Source organism: Gavialis gangeticus, unplaced genomic scaffold, assembly GCF_001723915.1.
Source record: "Gavialis gangeticus isolate Ggan-Ray unplaced genomic scaffold, GavGan_comp1, whole genome shotgun sequence".
Lineage (NCBI taxonomy): Eukaryota > Metazoa > Chordata > Crocodylia > Gavialidae > Gavialis > Gavialis gangeticus.
The window spans coordinates 67,366,288-67,382,326 of record NW_017728992.1 but is presented as its reverse complement, the minus strand read 5'-3'; the positions used below and the strand labels follow the sequence as shown (position 1 = coordinate 67,382,326).

At 47.2% G+C, this 16,039-nt stretch overlaps 2 protein-coding genes across 5 annotated transcripts in view; one reads left to right on the top strand and one right to left on the bottom strand.

Annotated features, from left to right (window-relative positions):
* Positions 1–2,082, bottom strand: part of TXNL4A (thioredoxin like 4A) — a 20,968-nt gene extending 18,886 nt beyond the window's left edge. Inside the window, exons 1-2 of one of the 2 annotated variants that reach the window (XM_019523981.1) lie at positions 1,982–2,082; positions 1,693–1,869 (exon numbers count right to left, since the gene is read on the bottom strand). In XM_019523981.1, the coding sequence (XP_019379526.1) occupies positions 1,693–1,845 (153 nt within the window). In that variant the 5' untranslated portion in view covers positions 1,846–1,869; positions 1,982–2,082. Of the gene's footprint in view, positions 1–1,692; positions 1,870–1,981 lie in introns of those variants that run through there. The other variant, XM_019523987.1, reaches the window with a different exon arrangement.
* A 146-nt stretch (positions 2,083–2,228) lies between these two features.
* LOC109302381 (probable 2-ketogluconate reductase) lies at positions 2,229–15,925 on the top strand. 3 transcript variants are annotated; one of them, XM_019523966.1, is made up of 6 exons: positions 2,229–2,263; positions 5,207–5,591; positions 6,157–6,328; positions 13,069–13,247; positions 14,026–14,122; positions 15,574–15,925. In XM_019523966.1, exons 2-6 carry the CDS (start codon positions 5,210–5,212, stop codon positions 15,728–15,730), a joined length of 987 nt encoding a protein of 328 aa, XP_019379511.1. In that variant the 5' UTR covers positions 2,229–2,263; positions 5,207–5,209; the 3' UTR covers positions 15,731–15,925. The 3 variants fall into 3 exon arrangements, with proteins under 3 accessions (XP_019379511.1, XP_019379507.1, XP_019379501.1); XM_019523962.1 differs by having other exon boundaries at positions 2,238–2,315; XM_019523956.1 differs by lacking the exon at positions 2,229–2,263 and adding an exon at positions 2,645–2,785.
* The last annotated feature ends 114 nt before the right edge of the window (positions 15,926–16,039 follow it).

Genomic DNA, 16,039 nt, shown 5'->3' with positions numbered 1-16,039 from the left:
GAGGGCAGCTCCTGCCAGTGCACACAGGGGGGGGGGGGGGAGGGGAGGAGGGCGTATGCCCCTGGATCTGTGCACAGGACACGGGTGGGCGGCTGTTGCAGCCGGGGGGTTGGGCTAAGCTGTGTTTGGTGAGGTCTGCAGCGGTGATTGGAGGGGAGCTATGGGGGGGAGAAGGAGATGGAGCCACCCCAAAATTTGCCATAGACCCGATCCCAACACTGCCACTGTCCACCCTGAATGCAGCCCCAACCTAATCCCCACCACCAGGAAGAGTCCGACGCTGCCCCCAGTGGCTGCCTGCCCTTGCCCTCTGCCCAGATCCGGGGACACATGCCCCACCATACCCTCCCAGTGTGCGTGCAGTGGCAGGAGCTGCTACCCCCTCCCCACGTCCTCCAGCCGACCTGCTGGCGGCTCCATCCTGTGCCGTGCTCCAGCTGTGCAGCAGCTTCCCCTGCCCCAGCCCCACTCCTGCCTGCACCACAGGGGCCTCAATCTGGCCCCCCTCATGCCCCTTCCCCCACAACAGACTTACCAGCTAGACCAAGCTGCGCTCCACGCTGCCAGGCTCTGTTCCTGGCTGCCTGCATGCTGTGCTGCAGCTGCGTGCATGCACAGGGCATTTATTGGCAACATTATCAGCCACATCAACCAAAAAAAAGTCGATTGCCAATACTGTCAATTTTCCTTATATTGCTGCTGATCCAAGATGGGGCCGATGTATTAGTGTACCACTAATTAAATCTTTATATATTAACAACAAATATAAATCAATGTTTGAATTTAACTGCACTGTTTCCATTTGACTGAATGTCAAAGAACATGTCCTTTCTTGGTAGCTGATGAAATGAGTTCTTGCTCTCATGAAAGCTTATGTGTCTCTGATTCAGTTAGTCCAGGGGTGTCAAACTCATCAGGTGCCATGGGCCAGATGAAGGGTGAGGGGCTGGTCCACTGGCTGGATGAATGGAGCAGGGCCGATCCATGGGCCAGACCATGCTTGCAGACTAGCCCTGCATGCTGAAACCAGCATGAGAGTGAGCATAGGTTGGGCTATGCATGCAGTGGGTGCCCTGGACTGGCTGCATGTGCTGCATGCAGCATGAGCCCTAGACTAGTCGTGCACTCTGCAAGAAGCACATGCCCAGCACAACCCCATATGCCACGTGCCGTTTTACCCTGGCCTCATGTGCTGCATGCAGGGTTCAGGGCTGACCCAGTGCATGCAGCGCACGGCTCCTGGGTCCACTCCAAGACCCGCAGGCAGCACCACGGGCCAGCTGACAGGACTCCGCAGACCAGCTCAGTTCTGCAGGCCCTATATGTGACACCCTTGAGTTAAACTGTCCAAGCGGGGGCCAAGTGCTTTGGTAGGCATGCCATAAATGAGACCTCCACCTGCCACAAGTGGGACTCTAATCCTTTTCCCAATTTGCTGCTCTGCTTTCCGCCCCCTGCCTGCTCCCACACTTTGCCTTTTGTTCCCTGCCTAACCTGCCTATGTACCACACACGGAGCCTGCCCATGCCACAGGTTGGCCCCGCCACATCTATCCGGTGCATCTCTCCCCTGCCTCCTGCCAGAACGTGCTGGGCAAGGGTGGGAAATGCACCATCCCGCAGACAAATGACTTGGCAACCAACAAAGTGCCCGAGGCCACGTGGCCTCTGCCAGGCGCCAGCCCAAGCCCACCTTCTCGGCGATGCTGTACAACACCTCGTCCATCTTCATGCATGTGGGATCCCAGTCGTGGCCGAAGCGGATGACCACCACGCGGTCCTCCTCCGACAGGATGGCCTGGTCCACCTGCCAGCCATTGTGCAAGTGCGGTAGCATGTACGACATCGCAGCGGCCGACCTGTGCGGGGCCTGCGGACCACAGGGACGCGCATGAGGAGGGAAATCCCGCGTGCCCGCCCCTCCCCCACCTCGGCCAGACCCCCCCGCGCCCTTCCAGCACGTCCCGGCCCGGGACACCGACCTCCGCCCCCGACCGCGGAGAAGACGCGGCCGCGCCGCAACAGCCCCGCCCCTCCGACCGGAGCGAGACACAGAACCCGCGCTCAGCCCGGCTCCCTGTGTCAACGTAGGAGGCTGGAGCAGAAGTGACGCGAGCGCGTTTCCGGGCCCGGCGTGAAGGCAACAAAGGAAAGTTTCCGCCCTGTCTCTACTGGCGGGTTTCCGGCTCGGGGGCTGTGCTTAAGCCCTGAGGGGGTACGAGGCTAGAGGAGACCTGTTGCTTCCCTTCGCCCCCCCAGACTATGTGGGGAGAAGCGGCGTAGAATCACAGCTTGGAATGTACCAACCCCCACAGTGTACGTGTGGTGGATTAGAACTACATCTTGGAATATACCAACTCCCAGAGTGTGGAGGGGTAGAATCACAGCTTGGAATATACCAACTCCCAGACAGAGAGTGTGTGTATCGGGTAGTTTAGAACTACGGTTTGGAACATGCCAACTTCTACAGCGTGGGGGGAAGGTAGGGAATGAAACACAGGTTGGAACATGCCATCTCCCAGAGTGTGTTGGGGAGGAGCCTAGGCCGTACCACCAGCCAAACAAATGCTGCGCGCCGGGCAGTCAGGGCGCCCCCAGGCGTTGGGAGGAGCAGAGGCAGCAGCGCTCGGGGGCTGTAGGGCGGTCGGCTGGACATGCTGCGTGCGGGCTGGGGGTGTGGCGCGGCCCGGGCCCGCCCGTGGGTGGCCGTGGCCCTTCCGCGCGTGCGCGGCGAGCGGAGGAGCAAGCGGGCGGGCCTGGGCGCACGTAGTTGTTGGCGCGCCGGGGTGGGTCGGGGGCAGGGGGGAAAGGAGCTGGGGGGTGCGAAGCGCAGGGCTCTCTCAGCCCTACTTGGCCTCACATGTGGGTGGAGCAGGGGCCGCGGGTGGGTCAGCGTGGCCAGGTCTTAAATATGAAATGGTTTGTTGGAAGCTCAAAATGATAAGATTTGCTGAAAAATTGTCTACATTGAAAAAAATATGCGAAATAGATATGCCAAATGAGCCACTTTATATTGCTTATTATAAGTAAGTGAGTGGGTGAGAACTGAGTCATCAAGTTGAAGCATTTCTTTATTTTGAAACATAAGAAAGCACTGGCAGCAAATCCAAAAGTCAGATAAGAGTGAGGGGGGTTTTGTGTATGCTGCATCAATTTGCTGCCTCCAAAATTATTGTATATTTTGAGCACTATTACTATTATTGATGGTACATTGTACAAGGGTTGAAATGATGGTACTGATATGGTAATGATTGTACCCCTGGCAACACTGAGGTGGATCTGCCCGAGGTGGCTTGGGGTCAGGCCAGCCCCGTGGTATTCCCTTGGGCTCCAGATGCTCAGCAGCAGGGGGGCAGCCACCTGCCTGGCTGCTGCTTCCCCATGGTCGCCAGGTTTCCAGCCCGCCCTGAGCTGGATGAGGCTGCTCCAGGGGCCGAGTCTCAGGCATCACCCCAGGGTAGAGCAGCTGCCAGTCTAGGCACAACATTGGGAAGCTCAGTGCAGGCTTCCAGCCGTGTGGGGGGTAGTATTGAATGGGTTGTCCGAGGTTTCTCCCTTTGGCAACCCAGTCCCATTCAGCACTACCCCAAGCCTGGCGTGGAGACCTGATGCACTGCTTGCATTGGAACAAAGGATCGTGAAGCGCAGATCAGAAAGTGATGTCAAGTGGTGGCTCCCAACTTTTTTAGTAAAAGCATGGCAAGGTGGAGGGGGAAAAGCAACTTGGGCTCATGGGTTTGCACGCTATTTGGCAAGCTATTTGCACATCTGGCCTCCATGCAAATCATTTTTGTTACTCCTGTTGACTGTATAGAAAGTTCTTCTAAATCACGGATGTGAATCAGGTTCGGATTATCCGCATATTGTATGTATGTATGAGGATGCCTCGAGAGCTAATAACAAATGGTGTAATACATCAGAGAGTTTTGCTTTTCATTTTAAGGATAATCAGTTATTTCTGGGGAATGTTAAGAGGTATTGTTCTTCATGACATGCACTGGCTGCAGGTCTTTACTGGGCAAGGCTGGCACTGTGAGTTCCAAAAACATGTCAGGGAGCAAGCCACTGCAGCTCTAAGTAGGATGATGTGGCTGAGAAACCAGGACTCTGAGGACTGTATACTAACTGGATTACTTTGTTAGTGAACTAACTTCATTTTCTTATGGTGCCAGTCCAGAAACTGTCATTACATTAAATGCACAAACAGCCAATTTGATGCAGGGAGCAATAAGGATGGCAAAGGACAGACCTATCAAATTAACAGTATGTTGGTTGTTACAGCAAGAGCATGAATGGCACATGCCCCCGGCAGCGGGGGACGGGGGGGGAGGCGCATGGCTGCGCCGGCAGCAGCAGGAGTCCAGCGGTGGTAAGCACGGAGCTCCCATAGACGCAGCTGGCACTGGCAGGGGGTGGGTGGTGAGCACTGACCAGGGGTTGGTGACCACCCACAGGTGCTGCCGGTGGCCAGGGGCAGTTGTGGACCACCAGCAGATGCTGCCGGCGGGGTAACTGCCTGCAGAGGGTGGTCTTTTTGCAGGGGGTGCACCACCATGCTCGTGGTGGACATGCACCCACGTGCACCCCCTACGCATTGCCCCTGAGCAGGAAGTGGTCTTCAACCATGTGATTTAAAGGAAATGTCTTGGTCATCAAAGACTGCAAACTGCATGTGCCTGAATATCTGGATCCGGCCAGTGTGTGCTCCTGAGACCTAAATACATATCCACCCACACACACACAAAGCAACTCATGCAGAGAACTTAAAATAACTCTTAGCTATCCCTGTTTCATGAATCTTGTTTGATTATTGATATACATTTTCAAGAGTGATAGCGAAGAACTATGAGATTTGCATGGAATGGAAGTAACTTAGGACTAAAATGACTGATAGCTTTTGAAATGAGAGACATTGGATATGGAGAAGCTAAAGTGCAGCAAAGCATGGATAATCAAAATTATATAGGGCCATGCCCTCCAAGAGATTCTATATCTGAAGTCAGGAGGGCCAAATTTCAGTAGTGGAGCCTGATCCCACATCTTTCAATGAAGGATCACTGCTAATTTGTGAGTAGGTTCACATTGTGCTATTGAAGATAGTATTTATTTCCATTAAGTACAAATTTACAAGTGTGGCTATAGCTGCTCCCCAGCAAATTGTTCATTTCTCATGTGTAAGAGAACATTTCTCTTGATCCTTTTGGCAGGTCATGGGAGACCAAGAACTGCCTGGTGTTCTGATCCTTGGAGTTGGAGGAGTAGAAGGTGTTCTGGAAAACCATGTGGGGCTCCTGAAAAAGAACTTTCACCTTATCACCATGAAGGAATTTCTTGAAAATAAAAAAGAACTGAGTGAAAAAATCAAATCTATTTTCATATTTGAACGCAGACCCACCATTGACCGGGGACTCCTTGAAAGCCTGCCTAACTTAAAAGTGATTGCCAACTCCGGAGTAGGAGTGGATCACTTGGACTTGAAACTGATTTCTACCTTTGGAGTGAAAGTGACTAATACTCCACAAGCTGTATCTGACTCCACAGCAGATACAGGGATGGCCCTGATGTTGGCATCTGCCAGAAGACTAGTGGAAGGTAACGTTTTTAATTCCTTTGCTGATGTTTTTCTTCCATTTGAGCTTGTTTTGGCATTTTCCATTTTTCACTTTGTCATAGCTGACCTGGCTGAAATACATTTTAGGAATCTAGGAAGAAAAGCACTGAGGATTCAGCTTTTCAAGTGGTGCTGCTTTTTCTGTTTTTCCTCTGATAGCTTGTACCCAAGCCTGCTTCAGCACAAGGCAGTGTTCATGAGATTAAGGCCTCTGTCTAACCTAAGTGCAAACGTCCAAGAAAATGTTACAAACAATGAAGAATTCATTCAGCAAAAATAAATGTATTGCAGACGTAGGATTGGAAGGAACCTCCTGGGCCACTGAGACCTATTCCCTGCTATGTATGCAACTTTCATACATCGCTTTAAAAAACTGGTCAAACTCCATCTTAAAAGTACTTGGATATTTGACACCCCCTTTACTCCTATGAACTATTCCAGAACTTCATTCTTTTGATGGTTTTGTGAACATTCCTTCTCTTTTTAATTTCCATCTTAAATTCCTTCATAATCAGTTTATTTCAATTTATTCACTTTTTTTTTCAGGCTGTCAGATTGCAGTTTCCCCAGACACTGAGCGTTTTGCTGTTGACTGGCTGGGAGTGGAAGTCACTGGGGCTACCCTTGGGATCATTGGAATGGGCAGTATTGGCTATAAAGTGGCCAAGCGGGCCAAAGCCTTTGACATGAAAATTCTGTATCACAACAGGAACCGGAGGTACAAGCACATCTATTCTGACTTGAGCAGAATCTAAGATATTTTGATCATTTAAAATGTTATTTATAGAGTGTTTTCTTCTAACCCCTTCCCCCTTTTTGCTAGTTGAGGCTCAAATTCTCTTTGACTTAATTAAGTAAATAGTTCTCTTGTTGCCAGGCTCAGAAATTTTAACATGCCCTTCTAGAACGTCAGGTTGAGCAAAAGCCAAACTTCTGAAGCACAAGAGTTAATGTATAATAAACTCAAGCTCTTGAAAAGCAAGCATATAAATGCCCACATAGCTTTATTTTTTGCCACTCTAGAGTTAGCACTAGCCCCTAGGTATTATATGTAGTCACTGCAGCCATACTCACTGTGCTAGTTGCCACTGTACGGAGTGATGAAGAGATCTGTTGAAGCTATGAATGTGATTATGATGTAATGTGAGGCAGACTGGAGGGTCACAGTATTACTCTGAGAACATAAGCGACTGGTAGGGGGTGCACATGCACCCCCCACCCCCAACGGGGCCATTGCCCCCCAATGGCCATCAGTGATGCTGTCAGTAGGGCTGGTGCCCCCTCTGACAGGGTCGGGGGCTTCTGCAGGTGCCTCCCCAGATTCAGGAGGCCCAGTCACTCATGTCTGAGTGCGTTTGAACCTCTCTCCTTGACTCCCTTGCTTGTGATCAAAGGAAAGAAGTACACATGCATCTATGATCAGGTAACTCGCCACCTCTATAAGAGAGAGGAGGTTGATGAAAGGACTGTAAAATGTGTTTGACTTCCAAAAAGCCTTTGATCAGGTATCCCATGAGGTTCTTGCAAAAAAATTGGAGGATTGTGCAAGACAGGTGGGTATGAAATTGGGAGTTGTAGTGAACGGATCTGTGTCATCCTGGAAAGAAGTGGGCGACAGTGTCCTGCAGGGGTCAGTGCTTGGTCCAGTACTTTTCAACATCTTTATCAATGATTTGGATGAGGGGGTGAAGAGCTCACTGGCCAAGTTTGCAGATGACACCATGTTATGGGGAAGCGTGGTCATGCTTCAGTATGGGCTACAGATACAGGCAGACCTGGACAGGCTGGTAAGTTGGGCAAGTTGGAACCAGATGAAGTTCAACACTGAGAAGTGTAAGGTGCTCCACCTGGGGATGAACAACCCCCTACACACCTACAGGCTTGGTGCCAAACTGACCAGCACCACGAATGAAAGGGACCTGGAGGTAATAATAGACTGTAGCATGAACTTGAGTCAGCAGTGCAGTGCTGTAGCCAGCAGGGCAGATAATACTCTGGTATACATCAACTGATGCATCTCCAGCAAAACCAAAGCGATTCTTCCATAGTTTCATAGTTTCTGGGGTGAGAAGGGACCTGAGTAGATCATCGAGTCCGACCCCCTGCCATGGCCGGAAAGAGTACTGGGGTCAAACGACCCCAGCAAAGTGTACATCTAGCCTTGTCTTAAAGACCTGCAGGGTAGGAGCCAGCACCACTTCGCTTGGAAGTTGGTTCCAGATCCTAGCTGCCCTGACCGTGAAGTAGCGCCTGGTATCTAGCCTAAATCTACCCTCTGCCAGCTTGTGACCGTTATTCCTGGTCAATCCTGGTAGTGCTCGGGGGAACAGGGACTTCCCCAGTGCCTGCTGGTCCTTTCTGACTAGTTTGTAACAGGCCACTAGATCTCCCCTCAGCCTTCTCTTGTGGAGGCTGAACAGGTTCAGGTCCCATAGCTTCTTCTCGTAGGGCCTGTCCTGCTGCCCCCTGGTCATGCGAGTGGCCCTCCTCTGGACCTTCTCCATGTTGTCCACATCCCTTTTGAAGTGTGGCGCCCAGAATTGGACGCAGTACTCCAGCTGCGGCCTGACCAGTGCCGCATAGAGGGGGAGTATCACCTCCTTGGACCTGCTTGAGATGCATCTGTGGATGCATGACAAGGTGCGGTTGGCCTTCCTGACTGCATCCCCACACTGCCGGCCCATGTTCATCTTGGCATCAATGATGACTCCAAGATCATTTTCTGCCTCTGTACTGACAAGAAGGGAGTTCCCCAGCCTGTAGGTATGGTGCCGGTTATTCCTCCCCAGGTGCATCACCTTGCACTTGTTGGTGTTGAATCCCATCCTGTTCTCATCTGCCCACCCCTGTAACCTGTCTAGGTCCAATTGCAGCCTATTCCTCCCTTCTAGCATGCCCACATCCCCCCACATCTTAGTGTCATCAGCAAATTTGAACAGGGTGCTATTTACCCCCTCATTCAAGTCACCGATGAAAATGTTGAACAGTGCGTCCTGAGGACTGAGCCCTGCAGAACCCCACTGCTCTCATCTCTCCAAGTTGAAAATGACCCATCCACCACCACTCTCTGGGTGCGGCCCTCCAGCCAGTTGGCAGCCCTCTACTCGCTATTGGTAAGACCTTAACCGGTGTACTGTGTCCAGTTCTGGGCACCATGCTTTAACAAGGATATGGCAAAGCTTGAGAGAGTCCAAAGAAGGGCCATCCATATGTTCAGAGACTTGCACGGCAAGCCATACAGTGAAAGGCTGAGGGACCTGGGACTCTTTAGCCTGAAAAAGAGAAGGCTGAGGGTTCACTTGGTAGCAACTTACCACTACATCGGGGAAGTACATCAAGGGTTCAGTCAACAACTGTTCACCAGGGCATCCTTGGGGAAAAAACAGGAGTAATGGCCAGAAACTCTTGGAAGGCCATTTCAAGCTCAACATTAGGAAAAATTTCTTCACAGTTAGAGTGCCCAGACTGGAATAAGGTCCCTCCAGAGGTGGTGTAATCGCCTACCCTGGAAATCTTCAAGAGGAGACTGGACAGTCACCTTGCTGCAGTCACCTGACCCCAGCTGTCTTTCCTGCCCGGTGCAGGAGGCTGGACCTGATGATCTGCAGTCCCTTCCAGCCTTACAATCTATGAGAGATCCAGTTTCCCTTGTTCAGCATTGTGTTCTGTAGGTTGTGTCAGTAGTGAAATACATATTTTTTCCAGTGAGATTTTTTTGGTCATTAGATGGGAGATGAGCCTGGTGTGAGATTAATGATTAGTAAGTGAAAGTATAGTGTTAGATGCCATCACGTGCATAAGAGAGAAGGGACAGTATTAGCTATTGAAAGGACTGTAAAATTTAGCCGAGGTAGTATTTTTTTTCTGTTGGGTAAGCCAGGCATTAGATTGCAGGGGGGGATGTAGATGGCACCTGTGCTATGGCCCAAAAGAAGAAAATGAATCTGCATGTAATGGACAATATCAGAGACTTGAAATTCTCAGTCAACAGAGACGCTACAGCCAGCTGGTATGGTTTGCTCAGTGTGAACCTGCTGAAATGTCTGGCATCTCTTGCTCTTGTTCCTGTATTTGCAGTCAGTATTCCTTGATGTTGTGTATTGTAAGAGTTGTTTCCCCAGCTACTATGGAAGTCACTCAGTATCCTAAGATAGTTGGCCACAGCTGGAGCTCAGCAGCAGCATGATTGGCTGTGGTCTCAGTACTGTAGTCTTAAGGGCAGAGAGAGAAACTGCCTCCCGGCTGCAAAATGTACCTGATCCCTCAAGCAGTTTCTGACCTTCCTTTTCTCCTTTGGTCCCTGTCTTTGGCCTCTGATTCTTGGTTGATATTCTGGTTATGGTACTCAGTCCTAGCCGTTGGACTGGGTTGCCTGCATGCTGGTGCTTGTATCTGTTCTGTGTAATTTGATACTAATTCTGATTCTTCTGAGCACATCTGCATGAGACAATGCGCAGTAGAGTAATTCTACTGTGCATTAGCACATTGTGCCAAAAGCCATGCTAATGCATAGTAGAATTAGTCTACTGTGCATTAACCATCACGAAAAGACCATGCGCTGACACTACTGCAGGAGCGCTGGTTACTGTGCATTTAGTTAGTACCTTATATTAGAGGTACTAAACTTAATGCACAGTAACAACGGCGTATTAGTGCATGTGTATATGTGCCCAGTGCAACCTTGGGCAAGTTTAGGCTTCTATTCCATCTCTGTCTAGTGCCACTTCTTATAGATACTTAAATGTTCTCTCTTTCTTTATGTTTTGAAATGATGGTTACACTTTGGAAAGTTCAGGGTATAGTTGCTGACAACCAGGGAGATAAAAAATGCCAGGCCTGGTCTGTGCTTCTACATGTTTTTATTTTCTAGATCTTTGTGAGGGCTCAACTTTAAATTGGTGTGAATTGGCGCAAAAAAACCTAATAGCACAGCCAGCTAAGGTGGTTCAGGCACACCAGTTTGTCCAGCCAGCAGCATACAAGGGAGTTGGTGTGCTTCCCCAGCTGTGTGCAGAAGCAATTTGTTGAAGCTTGTCCGTATGAAGGAGAGCAGTGAGGAGTTGTATCTTGGGAGCCCTGGCACAATTTATGGCAACTTTGGATCATTAATCCTTCTCTGCACCCTTATGGGTACATAAAACTTCAAAGTAATATGCGCAAGCATGTGGGAAATGGGTTCTTTGAGAAGAACTTCTTTGAGCAGTTGTAGTAATAGAACAATGATGACAGATTTTTCTGGTCAGCCACTAGAAGGTGACATAATTGCATTTGTTTGAGTGTATCTGACTTCCTGTCCAATAGGAGTAGTGATACGTGCACACATCTCAGCCAATATATTATTATATACTACATTTTATTTATCTATTTAGATTTTTCTGAAGCAGTTTCCAAACTGCTGACCAGATCCTGAATTCCTTCCTTAACTTTATTCTGTTGTCTCAGAAGCAGTACTCCCATTAACAGGAACCTAGCACAAACTAATATAGGCCTTCGTGGTTCTGTTCTATATCTGGATAACTGCAGAAAAAACAATAGAAGGTTTTAACATCGTCAAATAATTCTTGAGGTTAAAATATAAATTAAGTGTGTTTATTTCTGTGCCCCTTAAATAACTGAGTGTGCTTTAGTATGGTAATTTTTTTAGTACCATTGAAGAGTTTTAATCATTTCAAGAAATGGTCCATCTGCTTTCCTCTCGCGCTAAATTATACACTGCCTCATGAGAAGTACTCTTGAGAACAAATATAACAACAAACCATATGTTCCAGTAACAGTAACAAATGGATAATAAACGATGAAGGAGCATCTGTTCCTGGAGGGAGTGGGGGGTTTCCACTTAGATAGTACTAGAGGTAAGATGATAATCAGTGTATTAATTTCATAGAATCATAGAAAATTAGGGTTGGAAGAGACCTCAGGAGGTCATTTTGTCCAACCCCCTGTTCAAAGCAGGAGCATCCCCAACTAGATCATTCCAGCCAGGGCTTTGTCAAACCAGGCCTTAAAACACTCAAACGGTGGAGATTCCACCACTTCTCTAGGTAGCCTCTTCCAGTGTTTCACCACCCTTCTAGTGAGAATTTTTTTCCTAATATCAAACCTAAACCTCTGTTGCTGCAACTTGAGACCATTGCTCCTTGTTCTGTCATCTGTCACCATTTTTGTTGCCCTCCACTAGACTCTCCAACTTGCCCACATCCTTTCTATAGTGGGGGCCCCAAAACTGGACACAATACTCCAGATATGGCCTCACTGGTACAGAACAGAGCAGAATAATTACTTCCCTTGATCTGCTGGCAGCGCTTCTACTAATGCAGCCCACAGTGCTGTTAGCCTTCTTAGCAACAACGGATGCTGCTGACTCATATCCATCTTACTGTCCACTGTTAACCTCCAGGTCCTTTTCTGCAGGGCTACTGCCCAGCCAGTCAGCCCCCAGCTTGTACTGGCGCATGAGATTGTTCCATCCTAAGTGCAGGACTTTGCATTTGTCCTTGTTGAACCTTATTAGATTTTTTTTGGCCCAATCCTCCAGTTTGTCTAGGCAACTGAATCCTAGCCCCACCCTCCAGCGTATTTACCACTCCCCAGCTTGGTGTCATTAGTGAACTTGCTGAACTTACATTCCATCTTCCAGACTGTTGATGAAGGTATTGAACAAACCGGGCCCCAGGGCTGATCCCTGGAGCACTCCACCAACTGCCAACTAGACATTGAGCTATTGATTACTACCTGCTGAGCCCAACAATCCAGCAAGCTTTTTATCCACCTTGCAGTCCATTCATCCAACCCATACTTCCTCAGCTTCCTTGCAAGAGTGCTGTGGGAGACGGTAACAAAAACCTTGCTAAAGTCAAGGTATAATATGTCCACTGTTTTTCCCCCACATCCACAGAGCCGTTATCTCATCATAGAAGGCAGTCAGGCTGGCCAGGTGTGACTTGCCCTTGGTGAAACCATCCAATTTGCATAAGGCCGAGCTTGGTTTCTTTTTTATTCTTCTGTTAGCTCTCTGGGTTTAAAGCACAGGTTAAGCTCTCACACCAGACCCCTCACTGAAGGCCAATCAGAATACATTTCCTTCCCTTTTATACAGTTCCCTTTTATATTTCTAAACCAGCCTCTCCTTTGCTAAATGGCCTTCATATGAGCAGAGAGGTGTTTTCTTGTCCAAATGAGAAGCCACTTCTGCTTCCCAAATCAGCTAGTAGAAGAGGTCTGAAAATCTCCTTGATAGGTCCCCTGATAGTAACCTTTGTATGGATCATTGCAGCTATAAGGGAGCATCATCTCAAAGGTTCCTAATGCTTACACTGTTTCCTACATTGCACTGCAAGTGACTTGCTAGTGAAGTGGTTGGCAGTGAGTCTGGAAAAAGTCATGTGTTGGTCTAAGATAGATGTTCCAGAAGAAAATAAAAACCAATAAGAGATTGCTGTGGTTTTTTTACTCCTTCAGAAAAGAGGAAGAGGAACAGGCTGTTGGTGCCATTTATTGTAAAAAGATGGAAGACTTGCTCCAGCAATCAGATTTTGTCATGCTGGTTGTGAACCTGACACCACAGACGCACAAACTGATCGGGAAAAGGGAGTTAGAGCTGATGAAACCCACTGCTACTCTCATTAACATCAGCAGAGGTGGGGTGTTATATAAGCATGAGTTGGGGCTCCATAGTTAAGAATAAGTTGAATCTTGTCTTTTTCTACTTAGAAGTTCCCTCTTGCAAGGACTTTCATGTTTTATTTAGCACACAAAAAAGTTCTACTCAGCTAGATAATGTTCATTATACATGGAATACTGAGCATCTACAATTCCCATTGATCTTTCAAAAGCAGTAACAGGTGCTTAGCAGGGTCTTAGCACCTCCCAGGATTTAGCTTGGTAGGAGACTATTTCCTCTAGTTAAATTAAAGATGTGCAGGGCACATTTAAGGAGAGCCTAGTGCCCATTGGGGGGATCATTATATCAAAGAATGGGATTTCTCTCATATTATTATTACCGTAATGCACATGGAGGTCTACATGGAGATCAGGGCCCCATTGGTACCGCACAAAAATACATAAGTGGCAGTTCCAGAGACATTACAATCACAAGAGATAACACAGATAAGATGAAAGATAGAAAAGGTTTGGGTAAGTGACTTATGTAAAACCACATGGAGGTCAAGGGCAGATCTAGTATAGAAATTCTGTCTGGTCCCAGTCCAGTGTCCTATATATTGGACCATGTCAGCTCTAATTTTAAACAATAATTGTTGCTAGAACTATGTCTGATTTTTATAATGAGCTGAAAATCCATTACTATTGCTAACTGTACTTTGAGACCTTTTTCTTGATTAAAGATGTAGATGTATCTTGTTCATTGGTGTATGTATCTGGGCTGCTCCTGGATAAGATGTTATCATGTTAATGCAGGTGCAGTAGTTGATCAAGATGCACTGGTAGAAGCTCTTCAAAACAAAGTCATCAGGGCTGCAGCTCTTGATGTGACTTACCCTGAACCTCTGCCAAGGTAGAAAACTTGTTTTGTCTCTTTAATCTAAAATTATTTAAACCCTGAAGAACATGAATTAAAACCTGGAAATACTGTATTTTCTCATGCACAACACACATCTTTCCTTCAAAATCAGCATCCCAAAATTGGGGTACATATTTTAAATGGGGAAGCTGTTTTCTTCGCTGAAAAAGAAGCACTCCAGGAGACACTGCCCATGTTGTGCAGCTGCCAAGATGACTGCTGCTTGCGTCTTTCACAGCCATGGCTATTGGTTGAGCGCTGTAGCTTGTGCCCAAAGCAGCAAGCAAGCTGCTGATAGTATCTTAATGAGGCTTTTGATGTAGAAACAACACTTTATTTACAGGAACTTGCATAAAGAACTACTTAGAGTAGTGGTTTTCAACCTGTGGTCCGCAGACCTGTGGCGGTCTACAGACTGTCTAAGGGTTCTATGAAGGATGATTATGATCAATCAAAAGTATGTGAATACTCACACTTACAATTCAAAGGGGGTTTGCACCTCCTTTCAAAACTTTTTAGGGGTCCACAAATGAAAAAGGTTGAAAATCAGTGACTTAAAGAAGTAAAGGTCTTGCTACTGCCCTTTGTAAGGGTCTGGTGCCTAACTTTACATGACATAGAGTGAGTCCTCCTGGGAATGTAGAGTGGGCAGGAAGTGTGGCATTGCAAGAGAGAGTTTGTCACACCAGGAGGTTTATGTTGCCATACTTCCTGCACACTCTGTTTCCAGGCAGACTTGCTTGATGTCACAGAGTTGGACTTGATTCTGGAAAATCTTTTTTTTTCCTACATTTTTCCTTCCAGAAACAAGTTGCATGTTTTATTTGGGAGTGGGAGTTATATGTAGGAAAGTATGGTACTGTTAATTTCCTCAGCATCCATTCATAGTTTTAAACATATTTTAGATGTAATTTTCAGATTTCAGCCACATCTTATGTAGTTTTTGGTCCTTTTTGGTTTTCTGAGCACAAAAGTACAGTCCAGGACCCCCAAATTCCATTTCTGCTTCTAACACTGACTTTCTCAGTAACGGTGAACTAGCTGTGTAGGCTGAGATACCTTTTTCAAGGCTGAATGAATGCCCATCAGATCAAAAACTTACTTGAAATACCAGTATCAGTTACTAACCGCTGCCAGTACCACTGTCAGTCCCAGATTCATTTAAGTTGCATAAAGGTAAATCCTCAGTCTCCTGTATACACCAGCTCTGTAGCCAGAGCTGTGACCAGTCTTATATATACACCAGTCTGACTGTACTGGAGGCAGTAGGCCAATGTAGAAAAAATAGGTAAATTAATTCCTTTCTGTTCTGAGTAGCCTGTGCATTATGGTCCCTCTTCCTCACCATACAAAACTTGGGAGAAGTTACTGCCAGTTAGACTAAACGCAACAGCAGTAGCATAAAGTTAAACTCTAATCATTCTGTCTTGTTTTATTTCTTGCAGAAATCACTCGTTGTTAAAGTTGAAGAATATTATTATAACGCCTCACATTGGAACTGCTACAGTCCAAGCCACCTATATGATGACTGAAGAAGCAATAACAAATATGCTTGCAGTTCTCAATGGTCTCCCCATTCCTAGTGAAGTGTGCCTCAAATAACATGTCAGGAACCACACAGCGCTGTATTTATGAAAGGACATTTTTGGCCTTGCAGTAGGCCATTAAATGACAGAAAAAGAATGAGTTTCTGCAGTGCTACCACAGTTGTTCTGCCATCCAGTGGCTATTTGCCATAATTGTATTCTTATGATTTGCTTAATAATGATGAACTAATAAAGTACAGAGGCTCCTAGGCAACCTGTTGCAGGCAGTCTTTTGATATTCCCGATCCACTCTTTCATCAAATGTGTGCTACTTTTTGCTCAAAATACTTAGTTTCATAGTTTCATAGATTTAGGGTCGGAAGGG

Bases quoted from the DNA above. Each gene is read 5' to 3' on its own strand.
- LOC109302381 (XM_019523956.1), top strand. From the start codon at position 2,654: ATGCTGCGTGCGGGCTGGGGGTGTGGCGCGGCCCGGGCCCGCCCGTGG. The intron at 5,592-6,156 runs GTAACGTTTTTA...TTTTTTTTTCAG, and splicing joins TGCCAGAAGACTAGTGGAAG to GCTGTCAGATTGCAGTTTCC. The intron at 14,123-15,573 runs GTAGAAAACTTG...TATTTCTTGCAG, and splicing joins TACCCTGAACCTCTGCCAAG to AAATCACTCGTTGTTAAAGT.